Source organism: Sceloporus undulatus, chromosome 7 (assembly GCF_019175285.1).
Source record: "Sceloporus undulatus isolate JIND9_A2432 ecotype Alabama chromosome 7, SceUnd_v1.1, whole genome shotgun sequence".
Taxonomy (NCBI): domain Eukaryota; kingdom Metazoa; phylum Chordata; class Lepidosauria; order Squamata; family Phrynosomatidae; genus Sceloporus; species Sceloporus undulatus.
Window position 1 is genome coordinate 31,196,423 of NC_056528.1, and position 25,410 is coordinate 31,221,832.

Here is a 25,410-nt window from a genome sequence, read left to right on the forward strand (position 1 = left end):
AGACTGGATTTAGATCCTCAAAAGCAGCAGCTCAGGCTGCGGGACATCCCCAAGGCCCATCATCCCCCTTCTTTGGATTCATGGAGACCCTAAAAGGCAAGCCTGTCATGGAGCTTTCTTGGCTTGAGGTTGGAAAGGGGGTGTACTAGAACAAATGACAGTACTTGCCCATAGAGATACACTGGAGAATACTTGCCCGTAGGGAAACATCACTTGCCCCACGTTCTCCTATGGAGAAGTATTCATCAATGTTTCTCTATGGGCAAGGATTCTCTCATGTTTCCCTGTGGTAATCAGGGGCCCCCAATCTGTGCCTTTTAGGGACTCTGGACTTCAGCTCCCAGAAGCCTCAGCCATGTTGGCTAATGGTCTGGGATTCTGGGAGTCGAAGTCCAAAAGCCCTTTAAGGGCGCAGTTTGGGAATCGCTGCTTGTTCGTCCCTATCCAGGGCAAGTGCTGCCCTATGTTTCTCTGTGGACAAGTATTCTCCAATGGTTCTCTATGGGCAAATATGGTTATCTCTGGGCAAGAACTGTCGTTGGTTTTAGTGGCTCTTCTTTGAGAGCTGGGCTCAAGAGGCCAGGAATCAGTCCCCTCCTTGGCTCTGGGACCCACTGGGTGAATTTAGGCAAGTCACGCTCTCTCAGCCTCCAGGGAAGGGCAATGGCTGAGGCTCAGATATCATTATGATCGTTACATAATAAAAGCAGCAACTGCCTCTGCGGAGGGCGGATGGGCGCCAGACGGAAGAGCCCCCAAGGCGCGCGGGGGGCGCAGCGGCTGCTGAGCAGAACAGCCAGAGGGCGTGGCCTAGCGCCTCCTAGCACAGCGCGGCGGGCTTGTTTTGGACGAAGCCGATTGGTCGGCTGCTTATATAATGCCGCGAAGATGGGGGAGTAGATCTCGCGAGATCTTGCGGGGGTTACCTTTCCCCCTTCCGTCATCTCGGAGTTTAGAAAGTCTACCTCCCAAGGTCCAACAGGGCCGCGCAAGCGCAGACCCTCCCTTTAGTTTCTAACTAGGCCGAGAAAGACCACGCCTCCTAGATGGCCCATGACTGCGCATGCGCACATCCTTTCCCTTTTTCCCCTCGAAGCGTCCAAAGACCACGCCTCCTAGGCGTCTCATGACTGCGCGTGCGCACACCCCTCCCTTCCCCTCGAAGCGTCCAAAGAAAGACCACGCCTCCTAGATGCCTCATCACCACCGCGCATGCGCACAGCCCTTTCCCCAGCTTGTGCAATGACTACGCTTCCCAGGATGCTTTGGGCCGCGCAGGCGCAGATGCTTTCCCCTTCCCAGATCCCTCCCAAGCGTATAGTAAACAGAGCCCCGCTGTGGAGGCGGCTTAGTTGGCTGGCGGAGCCGCTGTGGAGAAAGGAGTAGGCCTTGGAGCCGCGGCCTCGAGTGAGGCCTAGAAACCTGTGAGGGAAGCGAGGCGGTGATGTGGCGGCGGAGGCGGAGAGGCGCCTGAGGGGAAGGAAGGAAGGAAGGAAGGAGGGAAGAGCGGCGCCATGATGGCGGAGCCGGCCGGGAGCGAGGCTTCTCCTCCGCCTTCGCCGTCTTTGGACCCGGAGTTCCCTCCTCAGAGCCGCCCGCGCTCCTGCACTTGGCCCTTGCCGAGGCCCGAGGTTCCTCCGCAGCCGCCGCCGCAGACGCCAGGGGAGGCCGAGGGCGGCGGAGGCGGCGGCGGCGTTGGGGCCGGGAGCGGCCTAGGCAGCCCCGGGGAGCCTGGAGGTGGCGTGGCGGCCCAGTCCGGGGCAGGAGCAGGAGGGCCGAGGAAGAGTGGGACTAGTAGCGGCGGCGGCGGTGGCGGGGCCCGTCGTAACGCGTGGGGGAGCCAGTCGTACGCGGACCTGATCAGCCAAGCCATCGAGAGCGCCCCCGACAAGCGCCTCACCCTGGCCCAGATCTACGAGTGGATGGTCCGCTCCGTGCCTTACTTCCGAGACAAAGGCGACAGCAACAGCTCCGCCGGATGGAAGGTCAGCCCCAGGAGGAGGAGGAAGGGCCAGCCGGCCAGGGGCACCCCAGCTCTGCCCCTGCCAGGGACTTTGGACCACAGCTCCCAGAAGCCCAAGCTGTTGGCTTGCACGGATCAGGATTCTGGGAGATGGAGTCCAAAATCTCCTGAAGGGCACCCTTTAGGATAACATAGTACTATATGTCTATCTCTCAGTGGTCCCCATACTGCCCTTTAAGAGATTTTGGACTCCATCTCCCAGAAGCCTCAGCCATGTTGGCCAGTAGTCTGGGATTCTGGGAGCTGAAGTCCCAAATCCCTTAAAGGGCAGAGTTGGAGGACCACTGAGATATATATATATATATAGAGAGAGAGAGAGAGTGTGTATTCTAGTACCCCAAATTGTGCTCATTAAAGGAGTTTGGACTCTATCTCCCAGAAGCCTCAGATATGCTGGCCAATGGTTTGGGATTCTGGGAGATGGAGTCCAAAATTCTCTTAAAGGGTACAGATTGGGGACCACTGATATATATCAGTGTATAGTACTATATAGTACTATAGTTTGGGGTGCTATTATATTATGTACAGGGATTTTGGACTTCATCTCCCAGAATCCCAGACTACTGACCGACATGGCTGAGGCTTCTGGGAGATGAAGTCCAAAAGGGCGCAGCTTGGGGTACTATAATACTATATATATATGTGTGTGTGTGTCAGTGGTCCCCAAACGGTGCTCTTTAAGGGATTTTGGACATGATCTCCCAGAATCCCAGGCTATTGAGCAACTTGGCTAATGCTTCTGGGAGATGAAGTCCAAAAAAGGGCACAGTTTGGGGGCCACTGGATTAATCAGAGGTCTGATGGTAGCAAAGGCATCATGAATTCAGAATCTGGGTTATGAAGGGTGCCAGGGCTTGGATTGTCAATGGCGCAATGGGAGCAAAGGCTCCAGGGTTGGATTCAGCGCAATGGGAGCAAAAGCCTCCAAGGGTTCAGGGATGGATTAATTGGGGTGTAATGGGAGGAACTGCTCTTGAGGTTTAGGGCTGGATTATAGAGAGTACAACCGGAACATATGGGCCAGTGCTGGATTCTCAGGCTGCAACAGGAGCCAAAGGCTTCAGCGGTTCAGATCCGGATTAATCGGTGTCATGTGGGGAAAAGTTGTGGGAATTGAGGGTTGGCTCTCAAGCTTCAAGGGTTGAGTTCTGGATTAATCACAGGGTCATAGGGGAGGAAATGCTCTGGAAATATAGGACTGGGTTGTGGAGGGTGCAAGGGGAACATATGGGCCAGGGCTAGAATCTCAGGCTGAAATGGGAGCCAGAGGTTTCAGAGGTTCTGATCTGGATTAATTGGGGGGTGACACATGGGAGGAAACACATTGGAAATTGGGAGCTGGATTATCAAGGGTGCAAGAGGAACATATGGGCCAGGGCTGGATTGTCAGGTTACAACAGGAACCCAAGGCTGGATTTATCAGGGATGTCATGCGAGGAAATGCTCTGGAAGTTGAGGGTTGGACTCTCAAGAGTGCAGCGGGAGCAAAAGTTTAAAGCATTCGGGAGTTGCATGGTAGAAAATGTTCCCATAGTTTGGGATTGTATTTGTGCAATGGGAGCAAAGGCTCCTGGAGGTTGGAGCTGGATTATGAAGTGTGCCAGGGCTTGGATTGTCAGTGGTACAATGGGAGCAAAGGCTTGAGGAGCCCAGGGCTGGATTAAGTGCAATGGGAGCAAATGTTTCCAAGGGTCAAGGGATGGATTAATCAGTTGGTCTAATAGGAGCAAAGGCTCCAGGAGTTCAGAATCTGGGTTATGAAGGGCCTCAGGACTTGGATTGTCCGTGGTGCACTGGCAGCAAAGCCTCCCTGAGTCCAGGGTTAGATTGTCAATGGAAACATATGGGTCAGGGCTGGATTATAAGGGGTGCAATGGCAGCAGAGGTTCTGGGAGACCTCCAGAGGTTTGTGGGGATAGGGCATCTTATGATGTACGCTTCCACGCCAAATGCAGGGATGCTGTCAGGAAAGAAATGATCCTGGGAAGGAGATTTACAAAGATTTGGATTAGATGTTCCTTGGGGGTACAGTTCACTTTTAGAAACCTCAGCCTTCTCCAAGGGTTAGGAATGCTAGCAGCCCACCCTGGCCTTGTTTTTCAGCAGCGGGGCAGGTGAAGGGGCTGGTGGCATGCTGGCATTGCCTGTGTGCAATCACACACCCAGGTTGCTCACACAAAAAAGGTGTGTGTGTTCTGTTTTGGGGAACTGCTCCAGGGCCCAACCACTTTAATTTGGCCTTGCCTCAACCTGTTTGCGCCACTTGATGGTTTCCTTTGCCAGATTGACAGTTTGATCCTTGGGCAAAATCCAGTAGCATTTGGCTAAAAATGGCTGTCGGAAGAGGGACTCCTGGGACTGGGGACAACAGCTGGTGCTCAGCTGCGGAGAAGCAGAAAGCGTAAATACTGCTAAGACGGCGGCGCTGGGAAAGCAAACGTCCTTTGGACTGCAGCGAACAGGCTCTCCCTGTCTTCCCAGTCTTCATGGCCATGCCAGCTGGGCAATTCTGGGAGGTTTAGTCCCACCCAAAATGTAATACGTACTTCCAAACTCCATCCCATGTTGGCATCTTCAGAAAGCCTCATGCGCTCCCTTGCAGGAATTGTCATTACAACAGCTCTGCAAAGTAGGACAGTGTCTCTTGTTACCTCTATGGAGTTTTTCTTTGGAGGGGAGGAGGAGAGATAAATAGGTGCTTAATTATAAAAAATCCCAAATGAGTATTTGTATTTGGTAATGATATGTGTGCCACTGATTGGCATCTTCAGAGTGCTTCACATTTCCTTTTTCAGGAGTCATTTTCAACAGCCCTTTGTGGTAGTCAGTGAATGTTATTCCCTTCAGAGTTCTTTTTCTTTGAACTGCAATTCCCATAATCCTTCCTGCTGCCACCAGACTGGGCCTGGGACCTAGGGCAAACCAGGACTCAGTACTGGCTATCCTTTCCTGGAGGGTTGTGGCAGTTGCAGCCCCCAAAAGTAGCCTTTCCATGCTCTGATCTCTGTCAATATTGCAGGTGGAATTAGCTTGTAAGAGGACATGTTTCATCCTGGGAGTGGCAGAGTTGAGATTCGGACAGCATCTTTAGCTGCATCTATACTACAGAATTAGCGCAGTTTGATACCACTTTGATATGGCGCAGTGCTATGGAACTCTGAGATTGGTACTTTTGTGTGTAGTTATGGTGCCAAAGCAATCTACAGATTCCATAGGATGGGGCCATGGCAGTTAAAGTGGTGTCAAACTGCTTGAATTTTGCAGTGTGGTAGCAGCAGCCTCTCATCTTTTCTTCCTCCTCCTAACTCTCTGCATTTATTCTTACTTGCTCTATCAGAGGGTTTTTTTTAAAAAAAAAATCAGTGCACAAAAGGCATTTCCTAGTGGCACAAGAGCCTCAGCAGAGCCTTAACCCAGCCCATTAAAACACACATGTGTGCGCGCACACACGCAACCAACCCTATGGAAAAGTTTAATGAAAAACCAAAGCTGACTCTGCTCTTTTTTAAAAAAAGAATTGAGTCCTTTGTAATGAAAGTGTTCTGTTACTGCTCCCAAAGTCTTTCGAGACTATGAAATTCAACAGGCGACTGACCCCTTTTCATGAGACGGAGTGGTGGGTGCTAGTCGGTTTTGGTGAAAAAGGTTAAAAGGTGTTCTGTAAGTAAAGAATAAAATGACGGCAGCATCAGGAGGCCGGGTGCTTTGGCATTTTGGGGTGGAACTGTGTATTACACAATACACATGTATTGAACACTGTGTATTGCATCCTGAATTATCAGGGTGCAGCCACAGAGCTAATTTTTGCTGCCGGGCCATAAGCTTGGAACATGTTGCACACATCTATTTATTCATGATGTATTTATAATGTTTATGTTAAATAAAAATTAATGTTATTCAAATGAGCGTACGTGTGCAGAGGAGGGAGAATAAATGTATTTAGCACTGAGTAAGTGCTGAGCTCTTTAACCATTTCAGGATGTCGGCTGCCCAAGCCCCAGGGTCACAGGGTGTGCCAGGAAATCTTTCGCTTCCAGACTGACCGCTGTTACGGTTGGTATGACCATCAAATTGGGGCTGGAACTTAGCTTGACCCAAGGCTCACATCCTGAAATATTGAATGCTGGAAAACTGTTTTGGGAAGGAAAAAGGGAATTTGAGTAAGTGCCGGGTGCTAGTTTGAGAACACAAGCTTTTCACATTCAGCTAGCTTGTTACATGTATTCTGTTTTAAACTTCTTATTGTATTTTATTTGTTTGTACTTGAATTATATTGAATTGTGATGGCTTACAGCTTTCAGCAGCAAACAAAGACACATTCAAACATTCAACTATGGATGATTATGAGGGAAGGCTTCGGGAGTTTGGATTCCTGTGGCTTGAAGGGCATGCCTTAGGATGATGGGTAGGTTGGGGTGAGTAGTTGGCAATGTCTCAATGGGGGCTCAGACTAGGTGGGCATTTCAATGAATCCTAGAGTTGGAAGAGACACCAAGGGCCATCTAGTCCAACCCTCTTCTGCCATGCAGGAACTCACAATCCAAGCATCCTGACAGATGACCATCCAGCCTTTGTTTAAAGACCCCCAGAAAAGGAGACTCCATCACACTCCAGGGCAGCATCTTTCACTGTTGAACAGCTCTTTTACTGTCAGGAAGTCCTGCCCGATGTTGAGGTAGAATCTCTTTTCCTGTAGCTTGCATCCATTGTTCTGGGTCCTATTCTGTGGAGCGGCAGAAAACAAGCTTGCTCCTTCCTCAACATGGCATTTCTCTAATACAGGGCTATCATATCACCTCTTAACCTTCTCTTCCCCAGGCTCAACCTACCCAGCTCCCTAAGTCTCTCCTCATAGGACTTCATAGTTTCCAGATCCTTCGTCATTTTGGTAGAATCTTTTTTCTTGTAGCTTGCATCCATTGTTCTGGGTCCTATTCTCTGGAGCAGCAGAAAACAAGCTTGCTCCATTCTTAATATGACACCCTTTCAAATACTTAAATAGGACTCTCATATCACCTCTTCAAAGAATTTCTTAAAGTTCCTTATACTGCCAGACGGAGCAGCTGAGATTTATGGCAAGAGGTGAAGTTTGCGGTTAAGAAAGTGAGTATCGGCCTGATATGTAGGCAGTAGATGGCCAGGGTCTGGGGGCAGAGAAGGAATACCCAGTGAGCCTTCTCCAAATTGCCTTGCTGCGGAAGAGGGAATCTTTGGTTCCTCAGATGGTGATGAGCTACTGTTTGCTCTTGGCTGGGGCTGATAGGGAGTAGAGTTCAAAACCATGTAGAGGACTACAGTCCCTAGTTCTGCTCCTCCTGTGCAGACCAGTAATGAGAAGGCAGCTTGGCTTTGGACCTTGTTTGTGGAAACGGATGTCGGAGTTCCTCGGTCCTAACTCTTACACAGGTACGTGCCCCGCATTTCAAGGCTGGCAGGTTTGACTCAAGTTTTCCTTCGTACGCGCTGCTGGCACTGTTGACTTCTGCAGGGTTTGTGTACAGAAAGCCGGGATGGGTTCAACCTCCTTTTCCCTGTCACCTCACTGCCCCGATTCCTCTGCCGTGTGCCCCAGATATACCCACGCTGCAACTAAATGCCAAGGGTGGCGACCCAGTTTGCAGGAGGATCGTCCCATCTGCAGCTGTTTGCAATGCCGGCTCTTGCCAGAAGTCAGGAACAGAGGGACAAGTAAACAGTTTCCCCCTGGGGCTTGAAATATCCCTCAAAGTGTTTGGACAGTTTCCCTCTCTTGCAGATGGTTTCTGAAAATGCAACTTTAATGAGAGGAGCGTTGAGGTTGCTGGTACTGGCGATAGGGAACTGGACCCGTTGTTCTGCTTCATGTAGTTCTGTCCCACAGATTTCCTTTGAATGACCTGGGTCATGTCCGAATTCTCCTGCCAGTTTCTCTGGGCCTTCCCATGTCTCGGATCGTACCTGAAAGCTGGAATTGGGGCAAGGGAGAGATAATGAAGATTTTTTCCCCAGCCGGCCGCTCTCCTTCGCCGCCCCTCCCCTTGAGCTTGACCCTTCGGTTCACTTTGTTTCAGCACTTCCAAGAAAGGCTACTCCCTGCCCCCTTTGTCAATGTTCAGCCATTTCTTGGAAAGGCAGGAGCCTGAGCTAGGACTCTCCCTCGGCTGGGCTGCTGTGCAAGACCCAGTGTCCCTTGAAAAGTTTTCAATACTGGGCTTCAGTTCTTTGTCACCCAGCTGCGCTGATGCTTAGTATAAATAACTCCTTCATAGCACGCATTCCTGGCTCACACAACCCTTCCTTCAGAAAGGGAGCTCTAGGCAGAAAGAGAGAGAGACAGAGAGGACACGGCTGCCCTGCTTCCACAGAGGAAGGCTGAAAAGGCATTCAAAAAGAAGACTCTTTCTTTCCGATATGAGCCTCGTTTTGTTCTATAAATGTGAAATGGCAGTCGGCGAAGGGAGTTGGCTCTTTCGTGGCTTCGGATGAGAGAGCCGTGCCCCTCCTCTGTGTCTCTCCCAAGTCCCAGAATAGCACCACGTGCAAGAATTATCCACCTTTTAAGAGCTTGTGCTTAAAGTGGTTAAAAAAAAGCCTCAAGATTGTGGGATTGCTTTTAATCCCAGAGCTGCTTTTCCCATCTTTGGCAATTACTGGAAGTGTCTGCAAAATCTAGCACAGTTCTGCCTCCCAGCATGGCTATTTGTCCCTCTTTGTTGCCCTATCTCAAGGGTTTAAGGGGATATTTTGATTCCCCCCCCCCCCTTTTTAAAGAGCTTTCAGACTGTGGATAATGCTCATATAGGGCTCTTATTACCACACTGGTTATTCTGGGGTGCAGGATTTGTTTAGGGGGGGGAGGAGGATATAAATAGAGAGATGTCTGACAAGCTTCATGCAAGAGCCTTCATGAAACCACTGCCCAAGGCCAAGTCTTGTGTCTTTAGCCATGCCTTTTTTAACACTTAAGGGGAGACATTGAATTACTGAGTGTCTGAATTAATGAGAATTGTGTAGGCACTTTCTGAACAGTTTCTGAATGCTTTTGGCTATCTTATTCCGCGGCACGTCCTTGTATGGTTAGGCAATTAAAAAAGAGGTCTTGCCTGGGACGCAGCTGAAACATGTCTTTTGGCGGTGAGGAATTAGTTTGATATGGAGCTTTTAGGTTCCTGATCTTTTCAGGCCTCCCTCCTACAGGTTTGGGGTGGGGGAGTTAAAAGGCTTCCCGTTCCCCTACATTTTTCACTTGTCAGAAAGTGGCACTTCTTTGAGTGTGCAACGTGATGGGATCCTAGATTCTTTTGTGAAATCTGAATCATTCATGATCCAAAACTCCAGTCACCTGGAAGGCTGAAATCGAGATGATGATAATAATAGTAATACTACTACTACTAATAATAATTTTACTAGGCTGTTAGAGGCTGGGAGGGAAGGGACAGAGGTGCCACCTAATGCCAAGTGTGGAGGATGTTCTTCCACCATTGTTCCACTTACCTTCACAGGGTACCTGGTTGCCCATGGCTACCAGTCTAGTGCTTAAATATGTGGATGCATTGAATATGGAGATGCAGGAGGAAGTGTAGTGTCTTGTAAACAGCTGTGAAGCAGCACTGGTACTGGGCACAGAAACTGAATAAATACAAGTAATGAGACTTCTGAAAAAACAACTCAGGTTTTAACAACCTGTATTTAGTTTTGCTCCTAATGCCTAAGGTTCATGCAAACGTTAATATATAAATGGAATCCTCTATAATGAGCCAGGGGAGGCTTTTCTGTATAAAATGTTGATATAATTTGGTCAAGTCTTGAATGTAGAGACTTATATTCTCTCTGGAAAACATAAGGATTTCAAGATATTTGGAAAATAAAGTTTGCAAAAACCAACGCAGTGCAATAAAGAACAGTTTCATAGTGGCAGCTGTACCATAGTTTATGAAAAATATAAAAGATCTTGGGAAAGCTTGAATGAGATGATTTCTGATTTTTGGGTTTTACTTCAGGTAAAGATGGAGTAGCGTCCTGAGCTGGGAGTTACTTTCTTTCCCTCTTCTGCTGCAGCCGTCTCTGAAGGGTCCTCCAGAGCAGGGTTTTAGGGTGTTCAGGGGAGACTGCAAGAGAAAGGAGTGCAGGTGCTGGCAGAAGGAGTGGGATCCTTTTGAATTACCTCATTGGATTGTGGTTGCCGACTCTTTAATAGTGCTGCAGAGGTTTGTTGTTGACATCCAAGTTGCACGCTTCCCAGTTTACAGGAATCTCACCCAGAGCATGTTCCAGCTTGGCGTGAGGTGCAGGCGGCGCAGAAGATCTGAGAGGACGCACAACAAAGCTTTTACAGATGTTTGTACTTTTGAAAATCAAGGAAATAGGAAGGGAAGCTGGGCAGCACCTCTGAGCTGACCTGTGGCAAAAGAAGGTGGAGGAAACCTGGCAGCAAAGGTTGCAAAAAGAGAGACGAGAGCGCAGTTGCACAACTAGTCCCACTAACACCTCTGAGTATTCTTCCTAGAGAACGTCTTCCCTGAGAGGTGTTGCTAACCTTCCCTGTTCCTGAGCGAACGCTGTCGATTAAAAACAGGGTGTGCTTAACTGAAGGAGAACAGGACAAACATGCCCCACCCCAGCGGCATTTGGGTTCAGAGTCCCAGAGGGCACTTTCCCACTCCCATCTCAGATGCTACCCGCTCTTTGTAACCCATGTTGAATTATCCGGAAGGCATTCCTGGTAGTTGCTGCCAGTTCCTGAAAGGAGCTGTTTTGCCTGAAGAGGGATCCTGTGCAGAGGTCAAGGCAGGACCTTAAAATGGGAACGCTTTGCAATATCTTCCAGCCAGCAGCTGGCAAATTTTAGTTTCTCTAGCCCCCTTTTGCCTAGTACTCTAAGACTAGATCACATTTGAAAACTGCCATATTTCTACATCATCTTCAACTACTAAGAAAGTCTGTGTGTTTAACTCTTTTGTTAACCATTCTTTCAGGATTAGGTGAGAGAGCTACTAGAAATGTGCTCAACAGAAGCACTAGTTGACCTTCTTCATTGCAAATCTTGGTAGTCATGTAGTCAAAATCTTGCCGTGAGGTGCAGTTTGGAAGAGGAAGACCCTGTAACATTAGCAATCGTTTGGCTAGCCCAGAATGTCAGGTGCAGGCTTGCATAGAAAGAAGAGAAAATCGATAGGCATTCCTCTGTCAAGGACTTCTCTGTCATGCCACTTATTTTCAGTTTCCCCCTTTCAAACTCCTCTGAAGTCCTTGCTTATCTCCATCTTATGTGTGTTTATATTTTAAAACACTTTAATCTTTTCAACTATATTCTTTTATATGCAATGTGCTTTAAAAGTGTAATCATTTAATTCTGTTTTATTGTAACACTATTCTGTGTTTATAATTGTATTGTTTTTAATCTTGTAAGGCACTCTGAGTTCCAGTTTTGGGAAAGGGTGGGATGATGATCATAATGATAATAATAAGAGTCTTCCAGTCGCCAATTGGCAACCTCATGAATTTCTCCTAGGCTTTTCTTAGGCAAGGGATTCCCAGAGGTAGTTTTGCCAGTTCCTTGCTCTAAAATATAGCCCATGGCACCAGATGTTCTTTGGTGGACTGCCATCCAATTACTAACCAGGACTGACCCTGCTTTGCTTCCAAGATCAGATGGGATTTGGTGCCTTTAGAGTATTTACGCTCTCATTATCTCCATCTTCCCTTCTCTCGTTTTTCTTTTCTTACCATAGGAAAGTCAAAGTACATTACTACACTCAGAAGTGTAAAAATTATGAAAGTGGTCAAATCATGGCGGTTTTAAGAGAGAAAACAAATGCATTTGGGGGGAAAAACAAACTGTATGAACCACCACTGGAAAATGGCAGGGTGGGGGGGGGGGTCGTTTGCAGTAGGGGAAGGCATCTTTTTTTCTCCCCAGATACCTATTTGGGTCTTCACATTTCAACCTGTTTGTGGTCACCTGTTACCCTTGCTGCTCCATTCTTGCCCTGTGTCATAAAGCTTCCCAGCCTGGTGCCTTCCAGATCTGTTAGACTGCAACTCTCATCGTCCCCCAGCTCTCCTACTTTGCTTTCCATTCCTTTCTACGCTGGCATTATATTAGCAAGCAGGGGCTGGGGCCTTTCTGCTCTTGACTCTCATCCAGCTCTGTCTGGAGAGGCTGAGCGTCTTCCTTGGCCTGCAACAGGCAGAAGCTTGCAATTCAATACGGGAGGCGTCTTTCATTCCTGCTAGGAAAGTCTGAGCATCTGGCACGTCAAACTTTAATAAAAACCATCGTTTCCTGTCTGTCCTGGTGAGGACAGCTTGCCTCTAGCCTGCTGCCAAACCCTTGGAGACCAAAGGGGTACCACCGCACTGACATTTTAAGAACTTCTCTGGGAGAGGCAGTCAGTCAGCTGGTACTATCAAAACAACATTTACTTGTGATGGATACCAGCAGGCTTCCGGGACAGTGTATATTCAAGAAGAAGAGGTGGAAGACACACAAGTACAAAATGTGTTTGTATGTGTCAATAATGAAGCAGAAGCTTTGTTATTATACAGTGGCACTTAGGGACCTATCCACACTACACTCTTATAGCACTATACTTCTGATGAGGTTCCTTAAAAACCTGATAAGCTCCCCCTTACCTGCAACAGGGAAACCAAATTGTCTGTTAAGCATATTCCGAAATGCACACACTTAACAAACAGGAAAAATATGTTTTCCAAACTCAGTTCAGTACCTAACAGGGCTGCACTCTTTCATGTATGCACATGCCAACCATAGAAGTGTCTTTGTGGTTGGTTGGGTATTCTGTTTCTTCATCATTCATTCACACTGACATATTTATTTTAGAACATGGCATTAAGATCTTATCATATATTCATCTGATCTCACAGGACAGTTCTTACATTCTGCACAGGGGCTTGCGTTTTCTTTTGTGTTGCTACAGTTAATGCGCCCGTTGCTTCAAACCGGCTAAATTTAGCTGCCAAAGCATCCAGTCATTAAGTCTCCGACTTTCAAACACGACACCATTCTGGAGAGTACATTTTCCCCTAGATCCATTTGATTGTCCCAATTCAAGGATCAGTTGCCATATGGTGAGTCAAAACATACGGAAATCCATTGATGTAGTGGATTCCACGCTAGTAGAAATGCTAATTGAACTCAGCCCTTTCTATTGACGGCACTCTGATGAGTAAATTTGGTTTGTATAAAATGGGATCTACAGCCGTAGCCACACCAAAGCAAACAGAAATCACTGATAAGAACCCAATAAAACCCCCAATGGCTTGAGCTCTGTACATTCAGACTCTCTCTCTCTCTCTCTCACTCATGGCGGCAAGTGATAAGACAGGAATCAGTTTCTCTGCAAGTGGCTTCGTGAGGCACATGGTCACCATGCTCAAATGGCAAACAGTGTCCAGAGAGGCATTTGAGGTAGCTGCCCTGTGACACAGTCCTCTTCCCCGGGAGGCCTCATTGAAACATGAGCCCCTGTGCTTTTCAGACATTTGGGCTGCCTTTAGGTAGCTAGAAATTAAGTCTTTGCACTAAGCTATCTTTTTTTGAAAAAAGAAAGGGAGACAGAAAATTACAAGTGGAAAATGTAGACAGCTTAGCCCAACTGTGCTTTTGGGGGTCTGGCAGAGGGACTGGAGTATAGATGTAGGTGAGCAATGAGAAGTGATTCTCACTAGCATCCCTAGCAAGAAAAAACCCTTGTGTGTGTGAGACGGAGAATGAGTCATTTTAAAAGATGTTCTCTCCCTTGGCTTGCCTGTCCCTGAAAGTTCTGTTGGGAGCACTTTGACACAAGGGATTCCCGAGGGCGAGGAGGTATTTGGCAACGTGCTCAATAATTGTGAGCCTCTAAACCTTCAATTTACGTTAAATATTGCTTAGTTAAAAGCGGGGTTGAGGGTAGCCGTGTGGCTCAAAGCTTTTGGCCTGTTTCTCCTGTCGCCAAGTTCATTTTATATTTTTCCAAGACTGCTTGCTCCTCTGTAGCAGTTGGAAACATGGAGCTCTCCAAATCTGGTTGGACTGCTACTCTCATGAGCCCTAGCCACACTCAACAATAGTGAGGCATAGTGGCGCTCCCACTCATCTTGAGGGCCACGCATTCCCCGTCCTTTGTTTTGCCTGTGGTCGGCAGCATTTGTGTTGGAGCCTGAGCAGCTCTTGGACTCAACATTTTTAGGAAAATGTGACACGTGTTCTGTTTTGATATGACACTTGAATGTTCTTGTCAGGATTAATGTGACTCAGTCATTGGGAAGCCTGGGTCTCTCTCTTGTATGGAGGGACAGTGTCGTTCAGTGGTAGAGCACATACTTTTTGTTTTTGTTTTTAAAATAAAGGTCCTAAGTTCAAACCTGGCATCTTTAAGTAAGGCTAGGAAAGGGACCCTTAAGAGTCACTAAGCTAGATGTCTCAGCAGTCCTGCATAGAATGAAAGAACCTGCCTTCTACAAAAGCAGACCCTTGGTCCATCTTACCCAGGACTGTTGGCTCTGGTTGGCAGCAACTGCAGCTGTCCAAGATTTCAGACAGGATTTGTACCTTGATGCACCTGGAAATGCCAGAGATCGACACTTGGGCCATCAGTGTGGAAGGGACCTGGGACCTTTTGTGTGCAATGATGCCATCAGGTATAAGGCAGCCTTCTCCATTCCTGTGAGCCATGATGGGTTCCCAGAGCACTGCACTCATTGCTTTCCTCCTTCCCTTGCCCTGTACTGCCATTCCTGCCTGTATTAAAATCCCAAAGACTTGAGTACGCCTCAAGATTTTTCACTCGTGAAGCCAAGCCCTGATGGTTTCACCCTGCGATTCCAGAACGGTTCTGCTGTCGGGCCAAGAACATCTCTTGACGCAAAGCTTAGCACACTGTGGTTCTGGCTGACCGGACTTGTTACCCAGAAACAAAACCTTACTACTATTCCTAGGAAGTTACATGCTGTTCCGAACTCCTTGGTTTCAAGTAACTCTGAAGTCTTGTGGTTATGCAATTAGACAGCAGTCATTCCTTTAGGGAGTGTATGGGGGGGGGGGGAGGGTTGTCTATCGCTGGCCAGTTGGTTGGCTGACTCCCTGCAGGGCGGGATTGCACAGCAGCTCAAAGCGTACAAACCTCTGGGAGGGAAAATAAGTATCCCATTCTGAGTCGAGAGCAGCCACGGATGGGATAGGGCTTGTTCCTTTTTCCCTTTTGAAGTAATTGCAGAGGAGGTCTGTGGAAGCCAAAGGATTCCAGGCTGGCATGGTTGTTCCAAAGCAGCTTTGTGGGGTATAATCCATAAACATCTGGTTATGCAGCCCTCATTGGGCTCAGTGGTCAATTGACAATGCTGCCTGAAATCATTGTCAACCCTCTGGCCGTATAGAGTGCAGCCCAGTTTGGAAGCCAGTTTAGCATTCCTGGGTTCAAGCAGGACCACTCATGCTTGAAGGGAGAGAGAGACCTTTAAGCCTCTGACCAAGCAAAGGTCTAAAGTGTGCTGATATATCCTGGTTGTCTTCCGTTCCCCTTTGACTTGACTAGAAAAGTAAGCTGGGGGATTTGTCCATCAAGCTAGACTTGAAATTGGTGTCCCTGCAGCCCCCATTATTGATCACTACTTTGAACATGGTTTGATGTTGACTACTGCATTGTTGAGAATCAGAGCATATCGCCCTGCTGGATGACCAGCCCAAAGCAAGATGAAGGTAGTAAGTCACCACAAAACAAATGAGAAGCAGAGGCATGGCGAGGTGTTAGGAACTGATACTCAGTACCCTGGATAGCTAGAAGTTAATGCTATCAAGCTGAGCACAGAAAGGCTTTTGGAGCCTCCAGTGTTCAATGGAGGTAGAGGAAGACATCTGGAAAGGGAGAAGGAGTAAAGGATAAAGAGGAGCATGAAGGAGAGTAACTACGTATCTTGACTGCTAGCTCATTTGAGGCATAGGAATCCCTGCTTCTTGGCTGTGCTTTCCTCATTCCTTTGCCCTTGAATGAAGCATCAGGTCAGAAGCAGTTCAAGCACCTTGAACTACAAAAACCAGGTGGCAGCTGGCCAGACTGGGGCTATTTCCCCCCCCCCCAAGATACCCCCCCCCTCGCCTGGTACCAGTGGCCCCCCCCCCTGAACTAATGCAGTGTTACTTTTGGTTTGAGATTAAGCTAGTTTTTGGCTTTGGGGTTAGGTGAAACAAAATCCTTGTGTTTTGATTTGAGGTCAAAATACCCTGGTTTTTTGGGGAGGAGGGATAGGTGAGTGGAGCTTTGAGTTGGAAAAATGGGATTGGGGGAGCAACATGTGTCCTATGAGCCATATATTACCAACCTTTAGCTGAAATAGAAGTCTAAAGCATCTCACCAGCTTTCTTAATCAATGGTGCTTTATATTGGACAACCAGATTGCCTTTCTGTTGGCATGGATGTCTGAGATAGCAGTGCTAAATGGTCTGTCCTAGCTTGTTCTCTTTGCGCAAGCTTGTTGCCATCACTGGGGTTTTTCTGCTAGAGCCTATCCCTGTGACCACCCCACCATTCCTCCACAGTGCAGAATGATCTCATTGGCATCCAGGGATGATACTAAACTTCACCCTTTCTTTTCTTTCTCCCAGAACTCTATTCGGCACAACCTCTCCCTGCATAGCAAGTTCATGAAAGTGCACAACGAAGCGACTGGGAAGAGCTCTTGGTGGATGCTCAATCCAGAAGGCGGCAAGAGTGGGAAGGCTCCACGGCGGAGAGCAGCCTCCATGGACAACAGCAGCAAGTTGGCCAAAGTCCGAGGGAAAGCCTCTAAGAAGAAGGCGGCGGCAGCAGCGGCCATGCAGGTGGCCCCGGAGCCTACTGCCGACAGCCCAGGCTCCCAGTACCCCCCCAAGTGGCCCGGCAGTCCTTCTTCCCGGAGCAATGAAGAATCTGACGTATGGACCAGCATCCGGCCTCGGACCAGTTCCAACGCCAGCAACATCAGCGTGCGGCTTTCTCCAATCCTGACTGAGCAGGATGACCTGGCGGATGAGGAGCTCCTCCCCTCCTTGGTCTATTCCAGTGCCTCCAACAATGTCCCCCCGACAGTGACAGAGGAACTGGAACTCATTGACGGCCTGAACCTGATGTCACCCAGCTCATCCCTGTTGCCAGCTCAGCAGACAGCTTCGAGTGGCCTGTCCCAAAGGAACCCCAGCTTTCCCTTGCGAGCCCAGACCTCGGCCGCTCAGGCCTCATCGTTCAGCAGCTCCCTCTTCAACCCCGTTGATATCTCTCTCCACAGCTCTGCTGGCCACTTCTCTGGCCCACAGACCCTGGAAGCCCTCCTGGCGTCCAACTCACCACCGCCCAGTGATGTGATGATGACACAGGTGGATCCCATCCTTCCGCAGAGCGGAGGCAGGCTGAACAGCCAAACATTTCTGCTCCTGGGGGAGCAGTCCTCCAAAACCAAGATGAGCCTGGTGAACCCACTCAGAAAGTCTTTGGAGCAGCAGCAGCAGTTGGAGTCATCAAGTGCTACTGCTTTGCCCTCTACCTTTACCATGGCGACCTCTCCTCAGAATGCGGCCAGCTTGTCAACTCTGAAGGCAATGAGCTCGGGGCAGCCTGCTCAGGTGGCCCAACTAGGCACCCAGCCATCTCTGTCCTCTGCCACTTTTGCCCCCTTCGGAGGGAACCAGGACAGGCTGCCCAATGACTTGGACGTTGACATGTATATGGAGAACCTTGAATGTGACGTGGATTACATCATCAACACCGACCTCATGGATGGAGAAGGACTGGACTTCAATTTTGAACCCATTCCATCTGCTCCCAGCTACCCCAGTACATCACAGTCCTCCAGCCATACTTGGGTACCCAGTTAACTTCATGACTGACAAAGGTAGGTGAATGGCAGCCAACAGAGATGCTGTATGGTAGCTAGAGCCAATTTCGTCTGCCTCTCAGCTTGGTCCCAGGGCCAGCTTGTCTCTCTTTTGAATCTAGTTTGTATTTCAGACAGCCATTCATTCAGAGAGAACAGAGCAATGTGATGCATTCTGCAGTTACTTCACATTTCCAAGAGACAGTTGGTTTGCCAACCTTGCATAAGACAGAGAGTATAGTTCAGCTTCAGTGAAATTCAGTGAATGAATCTGTTCTGCAGAAGCTTTTCCTTATGAAGCTATCTTAAGAAAGAGATGGTGCTGATTCCCTGGATAACAGACTTCTCTTCTTGGCATACTGACCACTGGCCTGGGAGGCTGCAAAGAACATAATAAAATAGTTCTGCAACCCATTCTTGGCATAACTATGATCCTCTGTTCCTTTGGGCCAAACATGACATGATACTGAATGCATAAAACTTTTTAAGGGCGTTTTAAAGAAAATGCAAGTAGCTACCATGGATGTCCCCAAAGGAGCAGTAGGACCACAGGATGGTGGGGTGGGTGGGTTCAGGGGGAGCTTAGAAAGAAAGCTTCCATTGATGGCTTTGAGAGTCTAACTCCCTGTGGAAATAACCCTGTGAGAGTTTAGAGCAGTGGTCCCCAAACTGTACTCTTTAAGGGATTTTGGACTTCAGCTCCCAGAGTCCCAGACTATTGGCCAACATGGCTGAGGCTTCTGGAAGCTGAAGTCCAAAATCTCTTAAAGGGCACAGTTTGTGGATCACTGGTTTAGAGGGACAGTCATTGGGGTTGCAGCAAGGGAAAAGGCTAAACTCAAGCATGGAAAACCCAGTGGTGCTTAGGGTGAGGTGGGAGCCAGCTGGCAATCATCATCATCAACATCATCCCCTCCTCCTCCTCCAAACAAGTGTGTTAGTGTCATGGATAGTTTGGCCCTTTCCCTCCTCAAATACCTGGAATGTTTGGCCTTGACTTGTTAAAGTGAAAGCCGGTCAGATTACACAGCAGCCAGCTGGCTCTGTATAAATGGATGGCCCTGATCGTGGGAGTGAGGAAAACAAACATAGGCCACCTTTGGCCCTCCTCTTCTCAGGCAAATGTCCTCAGATAGGACTGTGTTTTGTTCGACACTTTAACGTCACCAGTGTAACAACTTAAAACAGCCACTGCTGACACCCAGATGTTCCATAGAGCAGGTGATGCCATAGGTACCTTTGTGCTCTCCGGCTGTAACACAGTGCTCCTAATACCAGCAGGCCTCTCACAGTACTTGGATTGCAGATGGTTGTTCTTTGTGTCAAGACGTGACAGGAAGGTAGGCTTCTCTGTGGAGAGAATAGAGGTGTGGCCCTAACTCTCTCTTAGGGAAACTTGAGGCCAAAGTCAACAGATACCGGTCTTTTCCCCAGCGAGGCTCAGCTCTGCACAGTTGGTAAGAGGGGTTTCCAAAAAGGTTCATGTTCTCTGTACAGCACTAGAAATCCTGTTGCATCTCCCCAGTGGAGGATCAAATGTGGCTAATGAGCCAGCTACTCTTATTGTTCTTCCTTGCTCACGACTTTGCTGTGCATAGTATCTGCATGCTTTGGCAACTTGGAAGACATTTTCTAGAGAGGTCTTCCCTTCCTCCCTTGAGGAGTAGTGGAGAGCAAAATCAGATCATTAAGGGATCCAAATGAAGTTATTAACCCACATAAGTGATTTGGGCCTCTGCCACAAGGAAGATGGGTTTGGGAGTCCTTGCTGGCACAAATGTAAACAGCTGTCTAGAACTAAAGAAAGAGTTAATTTGTATTAGTGACTTTATTTTCTGTATTGACATATCAGGTTTGAGGTTGGGGAAAAACATAAAGCCTGAGAACAAATTGAGGAAGTGAATTTTCTGTTTTTACCAGTCTGCTTGCCCAGTTCTCATAGTTATAGGGAGGTGATGGGTCACACCGGTTCATACACCAGCCTAGGCCCCAAATAGCCAGCCTTGGCGAACTGGTTTACCAACTAGGGTTAGTCTGGGTAGAATTAGTTGTTTAGGGGTCCAGTTTTACCATTGGCTGTGAGGGGACACCGACCCCATCCACAAAAGGGCTGGAATACTTTGCTGCTGTAGATCAGCTGCTGTATGATTTGCCATCAATAAATGCTTACTTCATATCAGTAAAGCGTGTCATTGTTCAGCACCAAACAGACTCTTGGGGAGGACTAGCGGTACACCCAGTTCTGGAACAAAACGTCCACAAAAAATGTCTTATGCTTTTGTTTTGTGGCCTAGACACAGGCTCACCTTTTGTAATCCATGTATGAGCTGTCATTCAGACATTGCTGTGCCATTTTGCTTGGGTCTTTCCCCAAACTTCCCTGCTTAACCCTCTGGATGCAGTCCTGGCCACGGATGAGGGGGTAACTGCCTCTTTGTAAATAGAGGCATATCTATTAAAAAAGGACTAGAATGCAGTGTGGGTACGTAATGAATCTTTCCCCCATTGGAACAGAATTGAGGCAACTAGTAGTGTGCGCTGACTTTGGCCCCTTGTCTGAGGCTGACATGTATATGCATTCTTTGGGGGGTGCATACTGCTGCTCTTTATTTATTTTTTGACTCTTATTTAAAAGTAGCCTGTTCAGAGAAAAAAATAAATAAAATGATACAATTAGGATATAAAACATGGAGGGAAGGGATCCGCTCAGTGAATTCAGAAGGCAGAAAGGAAGCCTGAGTAAGGACGGAATAAGCCAGGGGATCTCGCTATGGCAGGGTGTGCTGGAGGGTGAAAACAAAAGAGGTGGAGATGCCTGGCCTTCCTAGATCTGTAATTACGAAATATACAATCCCTGAGGCTCTGGAACTAGAAGTGATCTGACAGTTGTGGATTAATAGGGTGCCTTTGCTGGGTGCAGATTAACCTACATATGCTTGGTGTGGGAATCTCCAATCTCCTAAAGCTCTATTTGTGGCTGCAGGCTACAAGGTCAAAGGGGCTCCATGCTGATCCGGGGATCATACCTCTAGAGGCTGAGATACTGCTTCAGGGTGGTGTGTGTGTGTATGCACTAAATATCTGGAAAGTGGTGCAAGTCCAGCAGTGTCTTGAGCTTGTCTTTGCACTTCTGTAACCCCCCAGACTAAGCACCCACTCTCTTGTTCTCTTTTTCTTTCTCTTTCCCTCAGTGCCCTTCTGGTTCTGGAGCTTCCGCACCCCCCAGAAGAGTGTCCGTAATGCAAGGAGCACCCAGTGTCTGTCCTACTGCTGTGCAAGCCAGCTGGGAGCCGGGGGGCAAGCTGTGGAAGGAGGAGAGCAATTCCGTCAAGTGCCACGTCTTTTCCGGTGTTGACCGTCTGCCCTGCCAGAGGAGCCTGAAGAATGCTCCACTCACGGCCAAAGACTCCTCTTGCCCTGTGAAAGCATTCTCCAAATTCTATGGGTTTTGGACCCAGCCGTGAGGAGTCGTAGGAGGAGGCTGTCTGAAGGAGAGCCTCTTCACCTCCTCCCTCCAGCTGATTTCTGCCTCAGCTGTTCCTTTTACTTGGCCCCCTAAGCCTTGGAGGGAAGATGGTCTGCAAAGGACATGGCTGCCCCTTCTGTTGTGCGCCTTGGGCCTGACTCCTCCTCTTGATGGGAGAAAACAGAGGCAAAGAGAAAGAGAGAAAGTCAACTCCTCTCTGTGTGGTGGCCATGTAGATGGGTGGCTGGATGGAAGGACTGAGGCATCTTCCAGCTCATTCTCACCTGGTTCAGCCAAGCAGCCCCTCTGAGGAGCTGAGGCAGGCTAGACCTGGCCTGGCAAAGGCCCCATCTGTGCAACGACATCCCTGAAACTGTGACTGCCCCAAAGCAGGTGCTATTAAGAGAAGGAGAAGAAGGAAAAGCTGTTGCTAAGAAACCAAAACAACTTCTTTGGGTTTGTTCCTGGGCTGTTGTGCGGAGGAATGGAAAACCCAGATCTGGCCTTAAGCAGAGCCCCGAGTGGTATTCATGTTTTTTCCTTCATTTCTTTTCTTTTCTTTTTTTTCTAATCCAGAAGGGCATTTTCTACAGATGAACTATTTTGGAGCTTTTTTAAAACAAACAAATAAACAAACCCTAATCCAGACAGTGGACAGGGCTTTCTGCGGTAGCCTTGAAACCATTGTTAAGTGTCTCCATACTGAGTGCCTTTCCCTCCCTCGGACAACGTTGGCAATGGTGGCGGCAAGCTGCATGAAGAACAACAACTTGGCAACGTCTTGGGCACGTGAGCTGGCTTGGGGAGGGGTTGGGGGTGGAGGTCGGGGGGAGGAGAAGGGCAGCAAGCCAGCCTTGTTCTTTGGAACTGGGGCAGATGAGGGAGTTGTACATTATAGATCATTACCTGTAAAGCTAGCAGCAGATTAACTAGCAGCTTTTGTAAACCTGAGGCAGGTGGGAGGGAAGGGTGGGGAGAGCAACTCTCTATATTTTAACAAGAGGATCCTATGAAATTATTGGCTAAATGTGCAGCTCGTTTTCTTGCAGCTTTATACTTTTGTTTGTTTTGATACCAGACAGAACACTAAAGCACATGAAAGTGGGACTTGGTCTGCGGAGGGGATTAGGGGAAAGCTACTTGGGTGGGTGGATGGGGGAGAAGTGGGGCGAGAGGCGAGGGGGGCCCTCCTAGCAGCCTTGGGCTTTCAGCAGCTAATCGTGAAGTGCCAGCAGGAGATGTTGGACCCTGTAAGCCTGGGAGGAGCTGGGTCACAGCTGCCACTTCTGAGCCCTTGACCTCTTTGTCCAGAACCTCCTTGGAGGGAGGGCTGGCTCAGGTTCACCACAGCTCAGCAACTGCAGCAGCGGCTTTTGTGATGGTGGCAAGGGGGATGTCACCAGATGTGCCTCAAGCCATCTCCTGTTGCTGAGCCCAGAAGGCCAAAAGCCCAGAGAGAACACTTAAGGGGTATGTTGGTGATCATTGTATCACTCTCACAAAAGTGTCTTGGGCATCCAGGAAGGTTTTGAAGGCCACTTTCTGTCCAGATGCATATTCAGCATAGGAATTGCGAACACAGGAGGGTCAGGGATGTAGCCAAGGGGGGGGGATCTGGGGGTCCGGATCCCCCCCCTTCCATTAAAAAAATGAATGGTGTGTGCTGCTGCACCACCGCACTCAAGCCCCATTATAATGGTGGCACTTAGTCTGGACCCCCCCCCCTTCCTAAAATCCTAGCTACGTCCCTGGGAGGGTCCCCTTCCACTGTTAAAAATCCTCCACAAGATGCCATGGTACTACTGTGCATGCCCCATTCTGCCCTGGGTGTGCTTGGTGTCCCATTAGCCTGGGAGAAACAGGGAAGTTTTAGCCCCCTCTTCTTGAGTAGTTTCTTAAAATGTGCCTCTACAGCCACCTTGCATTCCTTTCTGCCTTGGGTGCAGAAGGCCCTAGTGCACATGTGTCTGAATTTGTAGGGCCCATGTGAAGGCTGTTTCATGGTGGGGAAGAGGTTCTGGCAGCCCATTCTGCAAAAACTTGAGCATGTAGCCACGCATTCAAAGAGTGAACAGTGGCAGACCTTAGGAACTGTCTGCTGTTTGTAGGGCCACTTCAGTGACCTGTGTAGACCATGAAGGATGAACTGATCTTTCATCAATTGTTTCCCAGGAGAGTAGCTGCGTTAAGTCTGTTGCAGCAAAAATAACAAAGAGTGTTGCAGCACCATAAAGAGGAATGAGTTGTATTTGGCATAAGCTTCTGCACACTCCACCCCATGTGTGTGCTTTTGTTGTGTATTCCTGTATGACAGGAGGATGGACAAAATGGCCCTTGTGGTCCCTTCCAGCTCTATGATTTCTATATTAAGATGCATCTGATGAAGAGGGTGGCAGACACTGCAAGCTTATGTTGCATGAAACCTGTTCTTCTTTAAGGTGTCATGGGATTCTGTATCAGCTGATCTTAAGTGATCTTGAAGAGGCCTCCAGAGGCCCTACCTGATTTTTTCCCCCTTTCCCTATCCACTTTGGGGGTATCCTCAATGCCAAGAGGAGAGGGACAGTCTTGTTGGATGTTAAGGGTGGATTAATGGATGCAGGCAGCCCAAGGTCTGGGTCTACTAGCAAATCAGTGGGTTTGGGGAGCAACAGGGAGTGAATTGCCTACTGGGTGTCTGTGTATGTTCCCCAGAGCCTTTAGCTATAGTACCTATGGCTGACTTCTGTTCAGGAGAGTGTTCTGGTGGGCCCTGAAGTGGTAGAAGTGACACAGCGTTCTCTTAGGCCCTTTCTTGGTGAGATTAGTGGTATGGAGGAGAGCTGGTTTGGACAGGTGTAACCCTATTTTATTTGAGCCTTCCTGGTCCTGTGCGTCCGTCCTGTCTCTTGTAACAGCATTGTCATCTCTGCCTCTTCTTTCTGGGCCTTCCTAGTGTCTCCCCTCCCCTCTAGAGAGAAGAGCCTGTGTGAAATGTGCTGGAAAGCAAAATGTGACAAATAAAATCTCTGTAATCTTCTAACTGTGTTGTGGAGGAGTCCTTCCTTTCCCTTCCTTGTTGCCAGTCAAAGGGGATCCGAGAGTCTGGAGGTGACACCATAGCGTACGTTGTGAAATTACTCAGCTCTGTTTCCTGCACACTTAAGTCCACATACCCACGCTGGATTCCCGTCTATGTCTTCACAACTAAGGTCCAGAACACACTGCAGAAATCATCCAGATTGAGACTGCTTTTACTGCCCTGGCTCAGGGGTGGCGAATCCTGAGAATTGTAATTATTGTGGCACCAGAGCTGACAGAGAAGGCTGAATTTCTCACAAAACTGCAGTTCCCAGAATTAGAATCACAGAAGGAAGAGCTCTCAAGGGCCAACGCCATTCTGCCATGCAGGAACTCACAGTCAAAGCATCAGATGGCCATTCAGCTGCTTTTTAAAGACCTCCAAAGAAGGTGACTCCAAAACACTCAGAGGGAGTGTGTTCCACAACTGAACAACTTTTACTGTCAGGAAGTTCTTCCTAGTGCCTAGATGAAATATCTTTTCCTGTAGTTTGCATCCATTGTTTTATAGCACTAAACCAGGGCAGTTAAAGTGGTCTCAAACTGGATGGGTTCTGCCCTGTCTTTTGGACCTGAGTGAGGAAATCAAGCTGTTTTGATGTGCTAGACCCATGTCTGATTGGTCCAGCACTCTTATCTCCAGATGTGGCAAACCAAATTTCCTTAATGCCTCTCTGTGGGGAGAGCCAGCCTGTCAGCCCATGACAACCAAGGGTCCCTTCTGCTAGTGTATGGCTTTTTCACAATGAACCTCTCCCCATCTCCACCACTTGCAGCTGAAGGGAAATGGTGTCCCTTCCACCCACACCAGCCCTGCAAGGCCTCCAGCCGTGGTGAAGCAGGGCAGCTTCTGAATGAGAAGAGGCTCTGCAAGGAGAAAGCCGATGGGGATGGCACCAGACGGTTCAGTTACGTGTCCCCAGAAGAGGAAACAGCTGCTGCTTGTTGTGCATACAAGGGCGATACGTTAACACACATTGGATGACAGTTGATGGGCAATCTCACATCAGTGTTGGCACCAACAAACTGTTTT

The 25,410-nt window shown here is 48.4% G+C and overlaps 1 protein-coding gene across 1 annotated transcript; it reads left to right on the plus strand.

The window, feature by feature from the left end:
• The first annotated feature begins 1,296 nt into the window (after positions 1-1,296).
• FOXO4 (forkhead box O4) lies at positions 1,297-24,339 on the plus strand. Its single transcript, XM_042478451.1, has 3 exons — positions 1,297-1,985; positions 16,608-17,869; positions 21,043-24,339. Exons 1-2 carry the CDS (start codon positions 1,515-1,517, stop codon positions 17,850-17,852), a joined length of 1,716 nt encoding a protein of 571 aa, XP_042334385.1. The 5' UTR covers positions 1,297-1,514; the 3' UTR covers positions 17,853-17,869; positions 21,043-24,339.
• Positions 24,340-25,410: the final 1,071 nt, after the last annotated feature.

Excerpts from the sequence above, each read along its gene's own strand:
- FOXO4 (XM_042478451.1), top strand. The coding sequence starts at position 1,515 with ATGATGGCGGAGCCGGCCGGGAGCGAGGCTTCTCCTCCGCCTTCGCCG. Across the intron at positions 1,986-16,607 it reads ACAGCTCCGCCGGATGGAAG|AACTCTATTCGGCACAACCT; the intron begins GTCAGCCCCAGG and ends TCTTTCTCCCAG.